This window comes from Musca domestica, unplaced genomic scaffold (genome assembly GCF_030504385.1).
Source record: "Musca domestica strain aabys unplaced genomic scaffold, Musca_domestica.polishedcontigs.V.1.1 10, whole genome shotgun sequence".
Classification (NCBI taxonomy): domain Eukaryota; kingdom Metazoa; phylum Arthropoda; class Insecta; order Diptera; family Muscidae; genus Musca; species Musca domestica.
Window position 1 is genome coordinate 7,758,917 of NW_026712115.1, and position 25,362 is coordinate 7,784,278.

At 34.9% G+C, this 25,362-nt stretch overlaps 1 protein-coding gene across 1 annotated transcript in view; it reads left to right on the forward strand.

Moving 5' to 3' along the window:
• Positions 1-22,132, forward strand: part of LOC101900079 (5-hydroxytryptamine receptor 2B) — a 106,357-nt gene extending 84,225 nt beyond the window's left edge. The window contains exons 5-9 of the mRNA XM_059125971.1: positions 128-317; positions 498-638; positions 17,456-17,683; positions 17,874-18,463; positions 21,413-22,132. Coding sequence (XP_058981954.1) covers positions 128-317; positions 498-638; positions 17,456-17,683; positions 17,874-18,386 — 1,072 coding nt within the window. The 3' untranslated portion in view covers positions 18,387-18,463; positions 21,413-22,132. The remainder of the gene's footprint in view (positions 1-127; positions 318-497; positions 639-17,455; positions 17,684-17,873; positions 18,464-21,412) is intronic.
• Positions 22,133-25,362: the final 3,230 nt, after the last annotated feature.

Genomic DNA, 25,362 nt, shown 5'->3' on the forward strand with positions numbered 1-25,362 from the left:
TATTTTTTCTCTAACCTTTTGAAAAAAAAAAAACGCACCCGTCTTTGGTAGGGATAATCTGCTGCAGACAAATTATACAACTTAACAATGACAATCACTTAAATGGCTCAACCTTTTTTCCTTGCAGATACTGGACAGTGACGGATATTGATTATCACAATTTACGGACACCGCGTCGCATTTTTTGCATGATATTTACGGTGTGGTTTTTCGCTGTCATTGTTTCCCTGGCACCGCAATTTGGCTGGAAGGATCCCGAGTATATGGAACGCATTGAACAACAAAAATGTATGGTTTCGCAGGATGTCATTTATCAGGTAAGTCGGGAGGGGTTGGAGTAGGAGAAATACACGAGATGCACAATAGCTGCCATCAATAATTCATGGCGACCGAACCGTAATTTATTTTAATGACAAACTATTTGTCTAACTTATGTTCTCGGTCATGACAATTGTTTAATGGCATCCTTTTAATGTCTGTCTGCCATTTATTTTCAGATTTTCGCTACTTGTTGCTCGTTTTATGTCCCGTTATTAATGATTTTAGTTCTGTACTGGAAAATCTACAAAATAGCACGTAAACGTATTCAACGGCGTACAAAACGTTTGCAATATTCTCAAAGTACAACAAAAGACGTGGTAAGTTCATTGGCCCGTTTAATTTATTAATAACCTTTGCAGGCGAGAATTTTGAGTTGTTTTCATTTGTGGAGTGGCTTATTGAGAAACTATTATGTGACATAAAGGGAGAATTTATTTTGACACATTTTAAATTAAATGGCACCAACGACATCTTTAATTCATTTGGTGTGACAGTTATACACTTCAAGGATGTTGGCATTGTCTGCTGTATTTTTAAACCCTCAGCCATATGGCTAGAGAGGGTATATATCATTGATACGGTCAAAACGTGCGTAGTCAAAATAACGGTTTTAGACCCTAGGTCTCTTTGGACCGAATCCTTTTAAGGACATTTAGAGTCGATGTAGCGATGTCCGTCCGTCTGTCTGGCAGGTTGGTGCACACGATAACTCTCGAAGGAAGTATCCGATTTGGTCCAAACTTGGTACATCGTAATATTTTTGTCAAACTTAGATCAAGTTCTGAGATGGGTAATATCGGTCCACTCCTTCTGGTACCTTCCCCACAAAAGGTCGAAAATTTCAAAGAAACAAAATATTTTCTGCACAGAAATAAAAGCGATAAGCCGATTTTGCTCCCACTTTGCAAATCCTAATATATGCGTCAGTTCTACGTCAAGTGCGAAAATTGACATTATCGGTTCACTTCATCAAGTACCTCCCCCACATTGGGGTCAAAATTTTAAATAATTACATCTCTTATAGAATGTGATGTTCGAGTCCGATTGCCTTCAATTTTCACTCATTCCAATATTTTTTATCAACTCGTGAAGCTCATTAAACCCTATTTTAACATCCTATTCCATTCATACTTAACAAATGTCAATATATCTACCAACGCAAGATCTTCCATAAAGATGGTAGAGATCGGACCATTCCTTTTGGTACCTCCCCCACAAAAGGTCGAAATTTTCAAACAAAAAAATATTTTTTACACATATTTAGAATAATTATAACTCTTATAAAATGTACTTAATTGTCTTCAAATTTCACACATTCCAATATTTTTATAAACTCAAGATTTTGTTTTAAGTACCTCCTTCTGGTACCTCCTCCACAAAGGCTCAAAATTTTAAATATCCATGAATCTCACAAAACGCTAAATTAACATTCGATTACATTCAGACTTTTCATCAACACAAGATCTGTTAGAAAGATGGTAGAGATCGGACCATTTCTTTTGTAACCTCCCCAACATAGGATTCAATACTTTGAAAAACAAAACGCTAAGGAAGAAAGCGAAGTAAGCATCCAACTCTCTTTAAATTTCACACATCCAAACATTTTTACCAACACCTGTTGTGAAGGGTCACAATTTTCAAAACTTCTATCTGGCGATTCGATTATCAGCGATTCTTTACAACTTGCTATATTTCTATATTTCTGTCAACTAGTAACATGATTTGAATGTGAAATTTATCGAAATTAGTGTAATTTTGCTCAGATCACTATTTTTATATGAATTAGATGGACTATAAGAAAGGGATTACTTCTGCAGACTATGTCTGGTACCTCAAGCACATATTAACATTTTCTAAAATTTATCAAATGTCCTATACAAAGTGATGGAATTAACCAATATAGTCCAAACCTAATGTCGTAATATTTATATCATATTTATTTAGTTTAGATACGAAATGGACAACATTGGCCCATTCCTTCGGTACCTCCTTCATAGAGGGTCAAAAATTTGAATAATCTTAACAGAAGTCAAAATATATTTAAATAATCGAATATTGGCTGAGGGTGTACTTTTGTCGGCAAAACCGACTGATATTTTTAACTTGTTTTTATACGCTACACCACATAGTGGTAAGGGTATTATGTCTTTGTGAATTTGTTTGCAACATGGAGAAGGAAGCGAGATAGACCCATAGTTACATTTGAGGATCTTCATAGAATCAATTTCTGAGTTGATTTATGCATGTCAGTCCGTCTGTCCATGTATTCTTGTGAACAAATTACAGGTCGCATTTATTACCCGATTGAGATGAAATTTTCCAAACAACATTTGTTTGGTCCTGGGACGAACCCTATTGAAGTTGGAAATAATCGGTAAAAAAATAGATATAGCTCCCATATATATATCTTCGTCCGATTTGCCTTTTATTGTGCACCAAACGTGTAATATCAGCCCGAATAGTATGGAATTCTGCACATACAACCAAATTAAAAAAAAAATGAGTATACCAAATTTGATCGATATCGGTTCAGATATAGCTATAGCTCCCATATTTATTGTTCATCCGATTTGTTATTTTTGTCCTCCGCAGCCGTAATTTGCACTCTGTAACAACAATATTTGGGGAAATATATGAAATACACCACAGAAATACCTTTACCAAATGATATCAAGATCGGTTCCGATTTGGATATAGCTCCCATATATATCTTTATCCGATTTCAAATGAATTGTGCACCAAATGGACAATACAAGTCCGAATTTTAAAGATACAAATGCCTCGGCATATTTAGTCCATTGAACTTTAAATTATAATTATAATCATAGCGTGTATGATAAAATTCTCCCATAAAATCTTTTAATTGTTATTTGGAGCTCTAAAAAATTAGCAAAGTGGTGTAGGGTATCATGAAGTCGGCCCCGCCCGACTCTTGGACTTTCTTTACTGGTTTTTTTATACCCTCCACCAAAAAAAGTATGGAGGGTATATTAAGTTCGTCATTCCGTTTGTAACTCATCGAAATAATCATTTTAGACCCAACAAAGTATATATATTCTTGATCAGCGTAAAATTCTAAGACGATTTAGCCCTGTCCGTCCGTCTGTTGTAATCACGCTACAGTCTAAACGAATTAAGATAGGAAGCTAAAATTTTGCACAGATCTCTCTTTTGTCTGCAGGCAGGTCAAGTTCGAAGATGGGCTATATCGGTCCACGATATCGTATAGCCCCCATATAACGGTACCCCCGATATTCGGTATTTTGATGATTTTACCACATTTTTCAATGGAATTGTCTGAAATTCCACAAAAGAAGTCCCTTGTGGGCATTTTACCCCCTCAATAAAATTGTCTATATAGGTCCACAATATCGTATATCCCCCATATAACTGTACCCCCCGATATTCGGTATTTTGATGATGTTAGCCACATTTTTCAATGGAATTGTCTTAAAATCCACACAAGTAGTTCCTTGTGAGTACTTTACCCCCTGAGTGAGAATTGTCTATCCAGGTCCACGATATCGTATATCCCCCATATAACGGTACCCCCCGATATTCGGTATTTTGATGATTTTACCACATTTTTCAATGGAATTGTCTGAAATTCCACAAAAGAAGTCCCTTGTGGGCATTTTACCCCCTCAATAAAATTGTCTATATAGGTCCACAATATCGTATATCCCCCATATAACTGTACCCCCCGATATTCGGTATTTTGATGATGTTAGCCACATTTTTCAATGGAATTGTCTTAAAATCCACACAAGTAGTTCCTTGTGAATACTTCACCCCCTGAGAGAGAATTGTCTATACAGGTCCACGATATCGTATATCCCCCATATAACGGTACCCCCGATATTCTGTATTTTTATGATTTTAGCCACATTTTTTATCGGAATTGTCTGAAAATCCACACAAGGAGTTCCTTGTGGCTACTTTATACCTCGGCAGAGAATTATCTATATAGGTCCACGATATGATCACAAGGGGTTCTTTGTACACAAGGGGTTCTTTGTGAGCACTTTACCCCCCGACAGAGGTTAACAATAACATATAGCTGCCATATAACGGTACCCCGCGATATTCGGTATTTTGATGATTTTAGCCACATTTCCCAATCGTATTGTCTGAAAATCCACACGCGGACTTCTTTGTGAGCACTTTACCCCTGAAACGGAATTGTCTATATAGGTCCACAATATCGCATATCCCCCATATAACGGTACTCCCCTATATTCGGTATTTTGAAGATTTTAGAAACTTTTTCCAATCGTATTGTCTGAAAATTCACACACGGAGTTCCTTGTGAGTACTTTACACTCAGACATAGATTTGTCTTTATAGGTCCACAATATCGTATATCCCCCCATATATCGGCACCTTCCTATAATAGATATGTTAAAGATTTTAACAAATTTTTTAATGGATTTTATTTTTTTGAAAAATTTCTAATTCGTTCCAAATGGTGGAGGGTATTCAAAGTTCGGCCCGGCCGAACTTACTGCTTTTTTACTTGTTTTCTTTTTATTTGGTAAAGAGATACTAATATAGTTTCAGAAGCAAGTCCAAGTAATTGTCGAGAAAATTTAAAATGTTTCAAAATTCAAATGTCTAATGGAACTTTCTGAAAGTAAAACAAAACAAAAAAGCTTTTTGAGTTTTGCCTTGTTAAGGCGAAGATCATATGTTTTATGATTTATGTGTTTGTTTTCTCTTTCGAGACGAGCTTAATGATCTGAAATTTGCAGTGAAAAGGAAAGCCAGATAGACACTATCACACACTCACCACTATGCGACGCGTTTCGCCGTTGGTTAAGCGGCTCATCAGGCATATTTGGTGTGGATGATGGCTTACAAGGGCCGTTCTCTGGAAAGTAGTATATATTTCGAACTTATTGCAAATTAGCATATGCGAATTATACACTAGAAACTCTTCAGGTTCGACTCAAGTTCTATTGGCTGATCTTTTTCACAGCAAAGTTTTGTTTTTGTAGTGATGAATTTTTTGTCCACAACAACTACATTGCTTCCAATGTATACACTTGTTTTAGTGCTGCTTTTAGAAAGACGGGTTAATGGCTCTGAACGTAGAGACTGCAACTTCTAGTTGGCTGCACACCGAGGTCCGCGGTTCAAATCCCACAACCAGGCTCGGCTGAATTTTTGAGTTTTGCCTTGTTAAGGCGAAGATACTACTTTCCAGAGAACGGCCCTTGTAAGCCATCATCCACACCAAATATGCCTGATGAGCCGCTTAACCAACGGCGAAACGCGTCGCATAGTGGTGAGTGTGTGATAGTGTCTATCTGGCTTTCCTTTTCACTGCAAATTTCAGATCATTAAGCTCGTCTCGAAAGAGAAAACAAACACATAAAAAAGCTTTTTGTTTGACCTTTGCTTGGTTATATTGGCTGGTATCAAGTTCTGATGGGCACCGTTTATTCATTCTTTATTTTGCGTAATAAATTTTCGATCTTCTTAGACGCTCGACAGTATATCCCTCAGTCGACATAGCTGCCACCTGACACTCTTCGACTAGAGTCTTCCCTATTCAACAAATAAGTCCATTTTAAGGGTTCGAGTTTTTTGTAGCGCTTCGTAACGTGGTTTTCTAAGCAACGTCATCATAGGAACCAACTAAATATTATGAAACAAGAAGAGTAGATTTCTCTCTTCCTCGGAAGTGTAAATTAGATGTTTTCTAGAATGAAATAGTAAATTTCAATCATGATTCACTAGTTTTCGATATTTTAAAATCTTGACCTTTAGTTCAGTTTTCAAGTTTTTTGTATACGTAGTAAAATATTAAATACACAAAACCACTTTTTGCATATACAGTCAAGTCTTATTTTCAGATATGTATTAAACTTCATCGCAAAGCAAATATTAAGTGACACCAGAATCATACTGGTCACACCCCAAAAATTTTATTATATAATAATAATTGGTATTCTTCTTGCATTACGAAAATTAATAAAATCGTGTAAAACTGTTTTACAGTAATTGACAATTTAACCAGCCTTCCCATTTCAACAAAATGTTATTGACCCCATTAATTCCCCATAAAAATTCCATTGTACAAACCCTCGAAACTGTAAATGATTTATGTGTGGCAAACGTATTAATTAATGTTAATGCCTGTGTCAATAGGAATAAAATAAGGAAAGCCAAATATATTGGATTTTGACATGACTGACAGGCCGATAACATATTTTGAAAATTGATAAGATAACATGGCCAGCCAACCAGTTAATGAAAAATATTTTTCATATTCGCTTTGGAGTGAAAATATTGTAGAACATAACAGACGATTCTGCCCACAGCTTTCTCTTAGTTTATGCCCTGATATACATAGATACCAAGTTAATACCAAATCCATTGGATAATGGAGCCAAGACTTTCGAAATAACTAAAATCAAGGTTTATTTTATATGAGGGTTCTTTTAAAAAGTTGGAAGGAAAATATGCCAAAAAAGTTAAAAAAGAGGGGAAGGTTGCTGGGGTGTAGATATGATCAAATGTCTTAATGTCTCAAAGCTGAATTCTTATAGCCTACACCGCAAAGTGGTAAGGATATTATCTCTTTGTGCATTTGTTTGTAACAGGGAGAAGGAAGTGATAGACCCATAGTTACTTTTGAGGATCGAAATAGAATCACTTTCTGAGTCGATTTATGCATGTCAGCCCGTCTATCCGTCCGTCTGTCTGTCCATGTATTTTTTGAACAAAATACAGGTCTTATTTATTATCCGATTGAGATGACAATTTCCAAACATTATTTGTTTGGCCCAAGTACAAATCCTATTGGAATTGGTTATAATCGGATCAGATTTAAATATAGCTCCCATATATCTTCAACCGATTTCGGGTTAGTTGTGCATCAAATGGCCAATATCAGTGCAAATGACCTGTATTTTGGTATATCCCACCGAATTCAGTTTAGAAGTAGACACAGAAAATCGGTTCAGATATAGCTATAGCTCCCAAATATATGTTTCATCCGATTTGTTGTTGTAAGTCCCTCACATGCGTTATATGCACTCCACAAGAATGGTATTTGGTACCGGACATCAGATATTGCTCGGAAATATCTCTGTCAAATTTTATGAAGATTGGTTCAGATGAGGATCTAGCTCCCATATATATCTTCATCCGATATTAGGTTTATTGTGCACCAAATGGCTAATATCAGTCCAAATGGCATGAATTTTGGCTTATCCAACTGAATTCAGTTTAGTAGCAGACACATTAAATTTGGAGAAAATCGGTTTAGATATAGCTATAGCTCCCAAATATATGTTTCATCTGATTTGGGGTTGTAAGTCCCTCACATACGTAATATGCACTCCACAAGAATGATATTTGGCACGGGACATCAAATATTGCTCGATATCTCTGTCAAATTTTATGAAGATTGTTTCAGATGAGGATCTAGCTCCCATATATATCTTCATCCGATATAAGGTTTATTGTGCACCAAATGACTAATATCAGTCCAAATGACTTGAATTTTGGCTTATCCAACTGAATTCTGGTTAGAAGCAAGTACAGCAAATTTGTAGAAAATCGGTTCAGATATAGCTATAGCTCCTATATATATGTTTCATCCGATTTGGTGTTTAGGTTCCTCACATTCGTAATATGGATTCGACAACAATGATATCTATTACCAGATATCTTATAGAGCTCAGAAATACCAGTGCCAAATTTTATAGAGAATGGCTAAGATTTAGATAGAGCTCCCATACATATCCTTAATGCGATTTCTGGTTTATCTGCAAATAATGGCTTGTATCTGCCCAAATGGGGCGAATTTCGAGACTTACGTTTCCATTTTGTGGAGCTCGGCACCGATTATATTTTTTTTAATATAATTCTGTCTTATAGAGCTCGGAAATACCTTTGCCATATTTTATCGAGATCGGCTAAGATTGGCATTTTGCTTCCACATATATCCTTAATCCGATTTCAGGTTTATTGTGCAAACAATGGCTAATATTAACCCAAATGGAGTGAATGGAGTTTCCATTTTGTGGAACGCGGCTCCGATATATACTTTTTTAATATAATCCTTCTGGAAGTAATATCTCGAAAAAATTTTATTTGGCATAAATATTAAAATGTCTCCGTCAAATTTAGTGAAAATCGATTCAGAATCTAAAACCAAATTAAAACTGCTCCAAAGCCAAATGTTGATTGGTGGTATGATCTTCTTCAAATAAATTCATTTGTTACGGGAGCTTTACGGGAGCATATACTCGAGCCCGTCCGGCTATTGACTTCTCCTTACTGGTTATAGTTATAAAAGTTTTTACTCATTTACTGAAAAAAGAAACTATTAGTATTTTTGTATCCCACAAATATGATTTTAAAAAAATTGCGCCATTACGTACCATTCCTCCAAGGAAAGCCACAGTTTGTTATACAGCCCAATAATCAAACAAACCGTCTTCTGAACTTAATACTATGAATTAATTGTCATCCTGTTTTTAAGAGAGCGTAGAATAGAAAATTGTAATTATTGTGCTGATAGAGCCATGATACTTCTCATGCTCCAAAATATAAGGGAGGTGATTTCAGCTATATCTGAGAAAAAAATTATAATTTCCAAAAATCACTCAACATTTATTTGATTCGATTAAAATAGCTTTGAGTTGATATTTGCATTTTACTTTAAATTGAATTAATCAAATCAAATCTTTGTAATATTGTTATAATATCCCGAGCCTTTAAACGTTAGTTATTTTAGTTTCTACCAACTTTTAATTAGAATTTAACAACAGTTAAAGAAATTGTTTAATCAACAGCAAACCTAAGACAAACTTTCATTTCCATTTACTTAACAATTTGAAAAGGTCAATGGCAGTGTAAACACTTTTAGTTTTTTTGTTTTGTATTTCGTAAAGCCCATCAAACGGCATAACAGAATTCTTGTGAGTTTTGCAAGTAGTGGTTAACGAATGCAAAACAGAAAGGTAATAAATAAACAGTAAGGGTAGGGCAAACTGTCAATGATATGACACCCTACACCACTGTATATTTAGCAGAGCTGCCCACAATACATGTATGTATTGGGGATTTGAGTAGCGTAAATCATATGTAAGATATAAAAAAATATATTGCATGGGATAAATTTTTATATATCTAAGTTTGAAACTATTTTCAAAAAATAAAAAAGAAGCATTTCAAGTCTGCCTGTGTTCTCCCATACCGAATATCTCCCTATCTCATCAATATTTACATTGTATGTCTAAGTCGACGTTTTGGTATAGCCCCCATATAACGGTAGCTCCCAATATTCGGTATTTTGATGATTTTTGCCACATTTTTAAAAATTGGTAATGGATTCTTGCTTCATTTTCGAAACATTGTATGCATATAACGGAACCTCCACATATTCGAGGTTTTGATGATTTTTGCACTTTTTTCACGGATTTGTCCCCAAATTGGTATTTGTAGTTCCTAATGGACTCTACCTCTTGTGGCGAAACATAGTATGCATAGGTTCACACTTACGTATAGCCACATATTCCGAAACGAAATTGTATAAAATTTGGTATTTAAGAAGATTTGGTATATGACAGTCCTTTAGGTATAAAAATGTATATGAGGTCCCTGTTTTGGTATGGCCTCCATAAAACGGTCTCACCCATTTTGATTTTTTTACACCCTTCACCATAGTAGACCCCAAAAAATATATCCTTGATTAGCATTAAATTCTATGTCGATTTAGTGATTTCCATCCGTCTGTGGAAATCACTCTAGCTTCCGAACGAAATGAAGTACGTTGATAAAATTTTACTCAAATGTATATTATGTCTGCAGGACTTCGTACAGCCTATGTCAGAAAATTGTCTGTGCAGGTCCAGGTCTTCGTATAGCCCCCATATAACGGTACCTCCCGATATTCGGTATTTTGATGATTTTAGCTACATTATTCACTGATTTTTTTGCAAGTCTCGCATTTGAATATTGTAATGGCATTGAATATTGTAATGACAAAAGTGACCTATGCAGGTCCATGTCGTAGTATAAGACCCCAATATAACGACTACATTCGGTGTTTTTTAGATCTTTTTTTTTGAAAATTGCCAAATTCGTTCCAAATGGTGGAGGGTATTTAGAGTTCGGCCCGGTCGAACTTAAAGCTTTTTTACTAGTTTTTTTTTTTTTGAAAAGTTTAACAGCATTATCCAAACGGTCTTACGGGTATTTGTAGTTTAGAGCGGAACACGTTTGGATTCAGATACTTTGATATAAAAATGTTTTCTTTGCCCAATGTTGGAGGTTATTTAAAGTTCGGCGCGGTCGGACTTAAAGTTTTTTTAGTTGTTTTTCATCAAAAGAATAGCACAGTGCAGTATGAAAACTGCTTACCACTGGACTAAAATCTGGCTCCGATGCATAATAGAAGACCAAAAACTGAAGACATAGGTCTCGCCGTATTTCGCTATCTCATCAACATTGGTTGTTATAGGCACCAAAAAATTGGGTCTTTGATGTCCACAGGAATTAAAATATGATACCTACATTTTTCAATCCGTTTAAAATTGTGATTGTCTCTTTGAGAGCAATGATTTTAAGGACATAAAATCAGTGAAATTATATATTCAAGTTCAAGGTAAGAGTAGGCAAAGAGCCGGACACGGCAAACATCGGCATAGAATTTTACCATGATCTTGTTGTAATTATATAATAACTAGAATGTGCCCGCTATTTTAGCAGCGAAAAGTCTACCTTTTATATTTTTTACAAGTGCACAATTTGTACTGTTTGGCAATTTTTATACCCTCCACCATACTATGGAGGGTATATTAACTTTGTCATTCCGTTTGTAACTCCTCGAAATACTCATGTCAGACCCAACAAAGTATATATATTCTTGATCAGCGTAAAATTCTAAGTCGATTTAGCGATGTCCGTCTGTCTGTCTGTCTGTCTGTCCGTCTGTCTGTCTGTCCGTCTGTTGTAATCACGCTATCTTTCGAATGAATTGAGATAGATGGCTAAAATTTTGCACAAAATTTTGTATAGCCCCCATATAACGGCACCTCGCTATGTTCGGTATTTTGATGATTTTAGCGACATTATTAACCGGAATTGTTTAAAATTTGGTATTGTCGGTGCGGGTCCAGTTTCGAATTTGAATATGGCAATGGCTTATGACAAACAATGCATATGTATGTCCACGTCGTATAGACCCCAATATAACGGTTCGGCCCGGCCGAACTTACTGCTTTTTAACTTGTTTTTAATCAACCCTTCGTACATGGTGCTAAATTTTCAGACTTTCAAAGCTTTATATCCTGTTTCTTGTTTCCTATTTCGGAAAGAATAATCGAATACTATTTACCTTTTACACCAAAAACTCTTCAAAATCATTCATTTTGATGTTTGCCGAGGAGGACACCATTACCACCCACCCACACCCAATTTTTTCGTCCAAAACTATTTCAACGTGTCCTATGTAAATCCCTAAAACCTCAATATAAAATTTTAGACTTTAAGCTCTATCTATTCACTCAACGTAAATTTAGTAACATTTCGTACGCACATCCACATAATCAAGATCTATTCATCCTAGACACCAACAGGGATTCAATATAAGTACATTTAGCGCTTTTCGAGTAATTATGGTACGTATTTACATAACCATCATCAGAACTCAACATCAAATACTAACAGTGACCTTAATATCAAAATTTACCTTTGTCAAATTTTGTAGAATAAATAGTACTCATATCCAAACAAGGTCCTTCTTTCGACCACAGACATCAGCAGTTACGCCCTTATCAAATTACACGATTCCAGCTATATTCCTTCGCCCAATGCCAATTTAAGTACTATTTAGTACTTTTCGTACAATTATAGTACACATTTCCAAAAGTGAGTTCAGTATCAAGTTTCGGAATTCCTTTTCCATCTCTTTACCCAATTCCAAATTTTTTAGCGTTTACTTATTTTCGTACAGTTTCGTACACTGCATTTTCAAATCAATCTTCATATCTTAACCACATACACCAACAGTGACATCTACAACAAATTTCAGGATTTCAGCTCTAATTCTTCGGTCAACACCAAATTTAGTATCATTCAGTGCTTTTCGTGCAAATATATGTAGGACGTATTTCAAAATCACCGCCAAATCTAAAATAGATTTACCAAGAGTTATCTAAATATTAAATTTCAAAATTGTTTTTCAGTCTCTCCAGTTCTGAAATAATCTTCTTATGTCCGGACTACACATAAACAACGACCCTAATACTAAATTTCAGATTTCAAGCACTATATATTCACCCAATACCAAATTGTACCAAATATAGTACTATTTAGTACATTTTACGCACTTGCAGTTGACATTTCCAAAACCACCATTCACGCTAAACCAAACTGTTGCAAATTTAGTATCATTTAGTACAATTCGCACATTTAGTACACATTCCAAAACCATATTTATGCATAAAACTTACCTTGATTCTCATACCGAATTTCAAGTTTTTAGCTCTCTCCGTTCACATAATAACAAATTGTACTATTCTAGAAGTTTGGTATCATTTTAGAACTTGGCGCAACTTTAAAGTTCGAATTCAAATACCCTTTGGTACATCTGTCCAAAATTCAGAATTCTAGTCCGTTTGTCCGACATAAAATATTCAATTTTTAATACATTTTAGTACTTTTCGTTTCGTCTACGGCTGACGGCTCGGTCAGTGTGTCACTACTCTTTTATGTTCACCCAAAATTTAAATTGTACCAAATTCAGTCGTAAAATTCAATACTAATCTTATTTCCACATTTTGGAATTCCAACTCTATTGGTTCTCCTTAAATTTGAATTGTACTATATAGACATAAGTAGGATTTTTCAAAATTACCTACATTCCCCAGTCCTAGGATGCAATAGTAAAATTATTTACAAATTTCAGTACTCCAACCCAAATCCTAAATTGTGCCAAATTTAGTTATAACTTTTCGTGCATATAAGTACAAATTACGAAAACTTCCTCCATATCCCAATCTAACACTCTGCCAATAATGTTAGTTTTAAAATTCAGGGTTTTCCAAAACCCCAGCCTTATCTGACCCCTTTGGATCAAGAGTGACCCTTACCAAAAACTTCAAGATTCTAGCTTAAGCCATTTTGTCTGAGCGTTGATGAATTGTTAAGTCAGTCAGTCAATCAGATAATTACTTTACTCTTTTATTAATATGAATTACCTTTCCGATCAAAAGAAGTTTTTGAAAAAAGCCCCAATTAGACTTTTATTAATGAGACCTAAGTTTTATCAAAATAGATATGGTATAGATATTCAAAAAAATTTAAAAGTAAATTTTGCTGCTTTTTTATTTTTTTAATTATATTAAAATACAACTCCTTCCACTTTAAGATATAACAATGCAATAAAAAGTTTTTCTCATATTAGCTCTAAAGCTAATTTGTATAATTCATTTAATTTTTATATTTCTCTTGAATTGTAGCCTTAGATGGTTGCCCAAAAGGATGTTAAACATTCACGCGATGTTCTTGTTTGTTCCGTTTCTTCTCACAATTTCGTTTTGTTCAGTGTATTTATGTCAATATTTGAGGAGAATCCATAGAAAACGAAAACCCCTTGGATATTTCAATTACTCGCTCACATTTCGATGAATTGTATCCTTATGGATATTGCCATTGCCATTGATTTTGATTCGCTTTCTTCAATTTCATTGTTCAGAATCAATACTCTTTTCTTTTCTCTCTCTCTCTCTCTCTCTCTCTCTCTCTCTCTCTCTCTCTATCCGCAGTGTACTACAATTGTGTGTTGATTGTTGCGATGGTAGCCAAATTGTTTGTAATTCTCAATAAATATGAATAATTTCTTTTCTTTAGAAATTTTTAATTGAATTTTCATTGAATCCGGTGACAGAGGGAGAGAATATGTTTTCAATTGCTTTTTACATCGCCATTTAAAATGAATTTTTAAATGCTCTTATGTATTTACATATTTGCATAACAGTTTATTTTTTAATTGTTCTGATAAAAGTTCAAAGTGGACAAATCGCTTAAAATTGCAAACAATTTCCGAAGAGATGGAAATGTGAAACACAATTTATGAGTTGCTATTTCGTTTGGAATATGAAACGAATTGCAAAGAAGGTTATTATACCCTCAGCCATATGGCTAGAGAGGGTATATATCATTTAATACGGTCAAAACGTGCTTCATCGAAATAACGGTTTTAAACCCTAGGTCAAATCTGTTTCAGGACATTTGGACTGGATCTAGCAATGTCCATCCGTCCGACTGTCTGTCTGTCTGGCTGGCTGGTGCGTACGATAACTCTCAAAGAGAGTATGAGATTTGATCAAATCTTGGTACATCGTAATATTATTGTCAAACTCAGATCGAGTTCGGAAATAGGCAATATCGGTCCACTCCTTCTGGTACCTCCCACACAAAATGTCAATATTTTCGAAGAAAATAATTTATTGCACAGAAAGAGATAGGATTATCCGATATTGCTCCTATTTTGCATATCCTAATACTTGCATCAGTGCTAGCTCAGGTGCGAAAGTGGACTATATCGGCCCACTCCATCAAGTACCTCCCCCACAAAGGGTCGAAATTTCGATTATCTTCAAACTACACAAATACCAATATTTTTATTAACCCAAGGTCTGGTGTGAAAATGGAATATGTATATCGGTTCACATCTTCCGGTACCTCCCCCATAAAGGTTCAAAATTTTGAATATTCATGAAACTTATAAAACGTGAAATTAACAACGAGAAATCTCAATATTTCCATAAACACAAGATTTGGTATCAAGATGGGAAAATCGGAAAATTCATTTTGGTATCACCCCCACAAAGGGTCAAAGTTTTGAATAACCAATACGATCATAAAATCCGAAGTAAGCATCCGGTTCTCTTCATATTACACACATCACAATATTTTTATTAACCTAAGGTCTGGTGTGAAATTGGGATATATCAGTCCACTCCTTTTGGTACCTCAATCACAATGGTCAAATTTTTGAATATTCAATAAGCTCATAAAAGGTGAAATTCACATCCGATTCCACTCAGACATGGCACATCTCAATATTTCTATCAAGACAAAATCTGTTATAGAGATGGTACAGATCGGACATGTCTTCTGCTACATCCCCTACATAGGGTGGACGATTTTTGAAAAGCAAAACGCTCAAAGAAGGCGAGATAATCAAACAATTCTCCTCAAATGTCATACATACAAACATTTCTGATAACGCAAAATCTGTTGTGAAGATGATAAATATCTGCCAACCCCTTCGGGTACCTCAGCCACAAAGGCTCACAATTTCCAATACTTATATCTGTCATAACTTGCGAAACATGTCGGCGATTCTTTACAACTTGCTACGAGTATAACTAAATATTTCTCTTAACCAGAAATCTGAAAAATATGATTTCGCATAAAATTGGATATAAAAGTTCGATTTCCTCGACTCCGAATATCCTGCAACGGATTTCGTCCAAACATACCGTTATTTTGATGAGCACGTTTTAGCCGTCTAGAAAACTCTTTGTTGGGTTACTAAAAGATATAAAGGTATCCTTATAGAACAAAGATAATAGAAAGAAATCCTTTGTGGGTGAGGTATCAGAAGGGGTTCGCAGATATATATCATCTTCTTCTGTTATCACAAATGTTTGTATGTGTGAAATTTGAAGAGCGTTGAATGTTTATTTCGCATTCTTTGAGCGTGTTGTTTTCCAAAATCGTGAACCCTATGTGGGGCAGGTAGCAAAAGAAATGGTCCAATCTGTACCACTTTATAACAGTCTTGTATTGATGGAAATATAAAGATGTACCAAGTCTTGAATGGAATCGGATGTTAATTTCGCTTTTTATGAGCTTCATGGATATTCAAGTTTTGACCCTTTGTGGAGGAGGTACCAGAAGAAATGGACCGATATATCTCATCTTCAGAGCAGATCTTAGTTAGTACAAATAATGAGATGTGTGAAATATGAATAGAGCCGGAAGCTTATTTGGGATTTTATAATGTTTGGTTATTAAACATTTTCACCCTTTGTGGGGGAAGTACCACAAGGAATTTTCCAATCTCTACCACCTTTATAATCGATCATGTGTTGACAGAAATATTAAATATTATGATTTGTTAAGTTGGAGCAAAATTGGATAATCTTTTCTCTTTCTATCCAGTAAAATATTTTATTTGATTCTCTTAATGATTTCCTGTAACTCCAATATTTGGCATTATTCGTCAATGAAATCAGTCTCTATGGATAGGTCAGAAGTTGTATTTCTGATTTCAGTCATTTTGGCATTTTTTCACACATAATTGTGTTCATTTCATCAGCTAAATATGATTCCAAAAGGCATCCAAAAATAGGCTTCTATTCTGACCCTAACCCCACCACCATGTTAAATTTCGTGAGGATCGGAACATAATTGCGATGATAGCGCGATTACAAACTAACATAGACAGACGGAAAGACGAATGAAAGGACATTCATAGATTAATCGACTCAGCCCGGCGAGATAGGAAGATGTGCAGGACCAACATTTAGAGGTGTTACTTAATTTTTGGCTCAATCAAACTTAAAATACCCTCAATGCATAGACTATTTAAATTTTATTTAAAATTTAATCCATTTTTGTTCGCTATTATTATTCAGAAACTATTCTTCCAAGAAGCTCAAACTGAACTTTGTTTGCTTTTATAGTTTTATAGAAAACATTTGTTCAGCGTAAATATCTGCAGGCAATATGTCAGCCGTCTAAAAATAAGGGCGAATAGTTGTAAGAATGCACACAAACACATACACAGACATGTACAAATATTTGTCCAAGTTTTGTTTATTACAACGAAATGATGAAATAAATGAAAGAAATTGGCAAAGGAAGGACAAACTTCTTCTGGTCGAAAATAAGAAAAAAAAAAAACATATTCTCTGTTTATTAGATTAGAACGATTTGAACAATAAATTGTTTTGCTATTGTTAACTAAAGAATAAAAGTGTTTTAAATTTAATAAAGAGAAAGTTTTCATTCTTCCATTTGCCGAATGGCAAAACATGTAAATTTAATCCATTATTTTTCAACATCAAACCATTTCATGGTCATCATTGTTTTCTTGCAGGATTTCCAGGACAAAGTGAAAAAGAAGCGCATAAAAATCTGCTTCAGCAAGGATATATCATCGGACAAAGGTTTCAGTTCGTCGACTGGCGACAACTATGCCGGTGGCTCCAATGCCAACATCAGAGAAGAAACAGAATTCAGCACCAGCAATATTGAGGACAAAAGCCATGCAGGAACAGAGCTGACAAATGTCTCGGACGAGATGACAACCACGAATGCCGATGAAGTAAGTAAATCGCAAGGAGATGGATAAAAGCATCCTCATTCTTCGCTCCATGCATCCGGCAGCATTTAAATAGCAAAAGACAAAGCGGAAATAGATTAAATTTTTCGTTGTAACAAAAATGTTTTCTTTCTTTTCGTTTTTCTCTGTCATTTCCGCCATGCCTTAACCTTTCATCAAAATCGCATGACAGCGTGTACCCCTGCCTCTGGAGATTTCAACTGTGTCGCAGCAGGTTGCTGCCACAACATCAACATTTCAGCAGCATGTCACGGCAATTGTGCTGACCACTGCAACGCCCCGCCTCACCGTGTGTGGCGGCGGAGGCGGTGGCGGCAGCAACAACAAACAACAGCAACAACATTTGCTTGGAGCGAATCCCCACCAAAAGCTAGCCAAACGACGTCAGCAAATTGAGGCGAAGCGCGAACGAAAGGCAGCCCAAACACTGGCAATCATAACGGGCGCCTTTGTTGTCTGCTGGCTGCCCTTCTTCGTGATGGCTCTGACACTGTCGCTGTGCAAAAGTTGTGAAATTAATGCTGCTGTCGCATCGCTCTTCCTATGGCTTGGCTATTTTAATTCCACGCTAAATCCCATCATTTATACCATTTTCAATCCAGAGTTTCGACGTGCCTTCCAGCGTTTGTTGTTCGGCAAGAAGTATGTGGCCAATCGGTGTAAACGGCGTAACGCGAACATATGATCCTAGCAGAAAAGGGGCCCGGAGCCCAGTGTTGCAATTGTGGCGGAATATACGAGTTGTGCGTGATGTTAAATGCGGTAAGTGACTTAGTATTTAGTTTTTTTTTTTCTGTTTTTGTTAACTAAGCTTTCTCTGTGGAAATATTTTAGTTTTGAAAGTATGTATAATATGAATTATTATCTGCAAAAGGAGGATTCTGTTTTATTGTGTGTGTGTGTGTATGATCAATTTTGATGGGGGAAAATGCACATAGCATTGTTGAAATAATGACCCAAATAAAATTGTTAGTATGAAATGAACATGATTTAGAGCAATGTCTATTGGAGCGTTCACCGACTGAAAAATGTGCAGCAGCAAAACGTGGTATTAGGGTGTCCCAAAAAAACAAACCCTCACCATTTTTTTCATTCTATCCAAAAATTTTAAGTGTGAAACTAAACGTCGATCGGATAATATTACCACGTGCCCCCTGAGCGATATTTAAAATAATAATGTTTATGGAGCAGGGTTTGAAATCGATGTACAAGGCACATTTATGGTTCAATTGATGAACAAAATTTTGAGTTCATTTTGCATGATTGGATCAAATTTCGATACAGCTCCCCTATATATATTTGTGTAGAGGTAACGTCTCTATGCCATAAAAGTTCATATTTTAGGTTAACGGATCAAATAGAAACAAGTGAAAAGGCAGCTAAGTTCGGTCGGGCCGAACATTTTATACCCTCCATCATTTGGAAGAAACATAAAAAATTTCAAAAAAAAAAAAAATCCGTTGGAAAACGCCGTTCAAATGAATACCGATATATGGAGCTATACGAAGTAATTTGCATAAATAATTTGTGTCATAGATAGTAGTAACGGTTCCGAACTTTATATACGAAATTTGAAACAACTCCGGTGAATAATGTCGCAAAAATCATGAAAATACCGAATATCTGGGGGTACCGTTATATGGGCGCTATACTAATACATGGACCTATTTAGGCAATTCTCTTCTAAGGGGTAAAGTAACCAGAAGGAACCCCTTGTGTGAATTTTAAGCCAATTCCGTGGAAAAATTTGGCTAAAATCATAAAAGGTACCGTTATTAGGGGAATATACGAGATTGTGGTCCCATATATGTAATTCTCTTCCAGGGTACAAAGTACTCACAAGGAACTCCTTGTGTGAATTTCAAGACAATTCCGTTGAAAAATGTATCTAAAATCATCAAATTACCGAATATACGGGCGTACCGTTATATGGGGGTATGCGCTATCAGGGACCTATAAAGATAGTTCTCTTCCTAGGTATAAAGAATACACAAGGAGCTCTTTGTGTGAGTTTTCAGACAATTCCGTTTAAATTGTGTAAAATCATACAAATACCGAATACCGGGGCTATACGATATCGTGGACTTATAGAAGGAACTCCTTGTGTGGATTTTCAGACAGTTCCGTTGAAATATCTATACAGAAATTTTTGTTTCAGGGGGTAAAGTACTTACAAAAAACTCCTTCTGTAGAATTTCAGACAATTTCATTAAAAAATGTGGCTAAAATAAACAAAATACCGAATATCGGGGGTATATATGGGGGCTATACGATATCGTGGACAGACAAACGGGCGGAGAGGGCTAAATCGTCTTAGAATTTTACGCTGATCAAGAATTTGTTGGGTCTAAAATTATTATTTCGATGAGTTACAAACGGAATGACGAATTTAATATATCCTCCATATATATGGTATACCCTCCACCATAATAGAAGGTGCATTTTTTTAAGGTTCAGTCTTTCTGATAGCGTCCAAGAAAAGACCAATATTTTATATAATGACTTTCATATCACGCAAAATAATAATCAAAGAATGCGAATGAATTGTTCATTATTGGCCAATCAAGAACATCGCAATAATATAATTGATATTAAGGTAAGGTTGCGTGCTATAAAGGGTAAGTGTAGTAAAGTGATAGAGCTGAAATCGTGAAATTTTATATTGCTATAACTGTTGGTGACCATAGTTGAGACATGCAACGGTTTTACTATTGAGTACTAAATTTATACGAAAAGTACTAAATGCTGCTAAATTGGATATTGGGTAAAGATATAAAAGTGGAATTCCGAAATTTGATATTCAGGTCTCTTTTGATATCTGGTATTGAGATCTGTGAGATCTGTTGGTGATTTTGCACATGCCTACGAAAAGTACTAAATGGTACTAATTTTGGATCACTGTTGTGTTGTGTATGTTGGTAAATGGTACTACATTTGGAATAAGGTGAGGATATAGAGGTGAAAATCTGAAAATTGATATTTAGGTCACTGTTTGTGTCTAGGTTTTACATATGGAGACGTTAAAACAGTTTTTGACAGAAAATTTGGATGTGGATTTTACTAACAACCTCCTTGTAAGCTTTAAAATAAAGGATTTTGAAGACGTTTTGATGAAAAAGGAAACATTTTCCTACTACTCCCGAACAAGGAAAAAACTTGAATAATAAATAAAACCTTAAAAAAACTTAGTACGATGTATGATATTTGATTAAAGAATTTATCAAATTGAACAAATTGTACATTATGAGTACCTAAAAAGGTCTAACACGAATTGTTAGAACGAATATAAAATTTTGAGGTGAAATTTTCGCTGACGAAGAAGCGAGCTCTTGCTAGTCTCAAATAAGGTGATAGTTTATCCGGTTTTGTTAAAGCTTCAAAGAATAGTTAAATGTGAAATTAGTGAGCGATTTTCTTCTTCCTGAGGACATCTTAGTATTTTATTCAATAATAGATCTCTTGTTTTGCAATGGATTTTTTTTGTACCAACTCTTTAAGCAGCGCACATTCATATATAACAACAATTAAAAAACTTACATTTTCTCTTTAATGGATTTGAATTCAATGGACGGAATCCTATTTTTCCTAGTCAAAATGTTTTTGAACATAACCCTTGTGATTTTCTTTAATGAATAAAATTATTATTATGAAAAATTAATGAACATGTTCCAAAAAATCTCATTATTATTTTCATTTTTTTTTTCATTTCAGCTCCCTTATCATATCCTGTGCTAGGAAATTGCTCCTCATGGAAAAAAAAAACATTAACGCAAACTGTAAAGGTAAATTTTGTAAATAAATTGCGAATTAAAGGCGCCCAAGGCTGATTATAATGGACAATCTTTAAACACAACAAAAATAACATGAACTCCCACAAAGAAGAAACATAACTAAAAACCCCTACAAGAACAACAACAATGCCTTTATTCATTTCAATTATGACATAACGCGTGTTTAAACCCAAAATAAATGTGTCTCACCTCAAATAAATTAAAAATTTTATGAATAACAAGAAGGAAAAAAACCAAACAAGAAATATTATATTAAGCAAACAACTTTTTGAATGTGATTTTAACATGTTAGCTATTAAGGAAGCTTAACACGAAAAAAACAACAACACAAACACTCACCCACACACGAACAAAATTGAAAAGTTATAATTCAATCAAAACAAAACGAGGATCAATTCAATATAAAAATCAAATACCAATTCATTATTCAAACAACCAAGAAGAGAGCAACAAGAAACAAACAAACGATAAACTTATGATGAACAACCAACAAACAAACAAGCAAACAAATGAAAATACCAATAGCAACAACAATTAACAATAAATTCCTGTCTAGTTTTAAGTGAAATAAAAATGAAAATAAATAAAACATAGATTTAGAAATCATTTTTAAAATGATTGTACAAAAAAAAAAAAAAAAAACAAAGAAAAAAAAGAACAAAAAAGTCAAACTACTAATTCCGACTAAACTGAACAAGCAAATCTCCCAACTAAAAAAATACAAAGATTTACATATGTAGATATATAAGCAAATGAGTTTTCCATATACATACGAACCAAAAAAAACATATGTGTAAGTATGTGTGTAGCGTAGCAAAGTCATTTGTTTCGTTCGTTTCCATTTTTTGTCTAAATATTGCATAAGGTTTTCCATTGAGCAATTGGATTCAAGTAGTAATAGTTATGTTCTTAAACAATTTTTATTAAACAAACAAAGTGTGTAGGATTTGAAGTCAAAATTTAAAAGCATACACCGAGAGAAATAGTTAAGTCCGCTTATTATTCCTTTTAAAGGCCTTAGAATATTTGTTGAACTATCTTGAAGCTATTAACTGTCTAATCTTTAATTAAATTGCATATTAACATATATTTCTATAGTTGTTCCCTTATTTGTTTCTTATCTTTGTTGATTTAATAAAAATTAATTCTACTCCTTAAATCGGAGGTATATGAAACAATATGATAGCCTTTGCCAAATATTTCTGGAGAATATACATCACCAATATTTTGAACTATTAGACTATTTCAAAACCTGTATTACCAAATTTTTATACCCTCCACCATATATTCCGTTGGTAACTCATCGAAATAACAACTTTAGACCCAACAAAGTATATATATTCTTGATCGGCGTTAAATTCGAAGACGATTTAGCCCTATCCGACCGTCTGTTGTTATCACGCTAGAGTCAAAACGAATTAAGATAGCAAGCTAAAATTTTGCACATATCTGTCTTTTGTCTGCAGGCAAGTCAAGTTCGAAGATGGGTTATATCGGTCCACGATATTGTATAGCCCCTATATACCCGGTACCCCCAATATTCGGTATTTTCATGATTTTAGCCACATTTTTCAATGGAATTGTCTGAAATTCTACACAAGGAATTCTTTATGAGTTATTTAACCCCTGAAATATTCCCAATATAAGGGTACCTCCCTATATTAGGTAGTTTGATGATTTCAGCCAAATTTTTCACTGGGATCGTCTTACAATGAAGGAGTTCCTTGTGAGTACTTTACCCTCTAGAAGATTGGTCCACGTTTTAGTAAGGTGCCCTCCTTTTAGAACCTCCTTCCTTTTAGAACCTCCCTCACAACAGCTCTAAGTCAGTACAAAAACAAGTAAGCAAAAGCTACAGTCGAGCGGGGCCGACCGTTGAATACCCTACAACACTATAATAAACGATACAGTTTATATAGGCGAGATACTCGAAAGAATTCCACAAGATATTGTGACAAATAATAAAAGAAAACCATCAGGTTCCGTTCTCTAATTTTCGAATAATGGCAACTTAAACTAATTTGCTTATTTCCAATTTATTTGTAGATGTTGCACGTAAATGGTCTTCCTAGATCTGGAACCAATATTTCCCAAAGACCTATAATCTCTCAGAAGTGGCAAGTGGCAATGAGATACAGACATTTGACTATATTCTTCAACGAAATCGGCGTTAACGAAATAGTCAGAAGTGCGTCTTTTCAGTATTTGTGAATTCTCCAAAAAGTCACTGGAATGGACATTTTCTTATTTTGTCTACAAAAGTTGGCAAACTATTTCACACATTGAATATTTTTGGATGGCTATCCAAAACTGCTTGGCTTTTGCAATGACCGGTAACACCCATTAAAATGTGCGTGAGGATCGGGCGATAATTACGACCTGCTGACAGTTTTGCAGTTTTGTTGGTCCCTTTCAACCGCTAAATATATGGCGATCATCTCCAAAAAGAGTAGGCTTATATTCTGACCCTCATCTTATCTCCATGCAAAATTTCGTAAGGATCGGGCCATAAATGCAATTTGTATATGATATCCTGATATCCTAACTACTTAGTTTTGTTAGCTGTAGAAATATTACCAAATGTTTAATTCAAAATGAAAATATGCCAAAAATATGACAAAATTGAAAAAATATGAGAAAATTTTACAAAATCAATATTTTCATCTTTAGATAGATATTTTTATGCGATTTTTTAGACGTTTTTTCTTTCCTAACAAGAGGCCATTCTGAATTAATGAGAACTGTCGAAATCAGTTCAGCCGTTCTCGACATATAAGAGATCTTTCAAGCATATCTTCTTTGATAGACATATATATCGCACATATTTTGCTATATATCTGATTTCTTGGATGTTAACATCAATGTAAAGATCAGAAGTAACCTTGTGATGGCTTTGTGATTTCGCCGGGATTAAAAATATTCGCGGTTTAATGAAAAATTTTGAATTTTTTCAACACAAAAGATATGGTCTATTTTACCCGCTAAATATTATCCGATGACCACCTAAATTGGTAGGCTTTTTCCCCGCCCTTAACTCTTAACTCGATTGGTCTATAATTGCGACCTGTATAGGTACTGCAAAATCCGACATTTTTTCAGTATTTGGTCCATTTCAACCCTAAACATTTGGCGATCATCTCCAAAAGAAATAGGCTTCTATTCTGACCATAACCCCACCTTCGTGCAAAATTTCGTAAGGATCGGGCCATAATTGCGACCTGTAGCGTGATTACAAATTAACATGGACAGACGGACAGACGGACGGACGGACATACATAGCTAGATCGACTCAGCTCGGCGAGCTAGGAAGATCCATATATACTTTCCTATGTGGGAAATCAATATTTCGAGTTGTTACATAATTTTTGGCCCAATCAAACTTATAATACCCCCAACACATAGTGTTGTAGGGTATAAATAAAAAATATAGGCCTACTTCATCAAAAACATCCCCCTCAATGGTTCAAAATTTTGAATTATAATAACTTTTATATAATGTGATATATTAAATCCTATCACCATATTTTTATCAACACACGATCTAGGGTATATCGGAACTTCAGTTCTGGTACCTCCCCCGCAAATCCAAATACATTAACATATAAAAGGACAGGTGTGAAGATGGGATATATCGAACAACACCTTCTGCTACCTTTCCCACAAAGGGTCAGCATTTTGAGCCATTTCAACCCCCATAAAATGTGCAAATATTCCCAAATTCTATTTAGAAATCGTACATTGTAATATTTGTACTAGCAAGTGGAAAAACAGTTAGTTCAACCGGGCCCAACTTTGATGTTAATTTCGGGTTTATGAGTTTCATGGATATTCAAAACTTTGACCTTTTGTGGGGGAGATACAAGAAGGAGT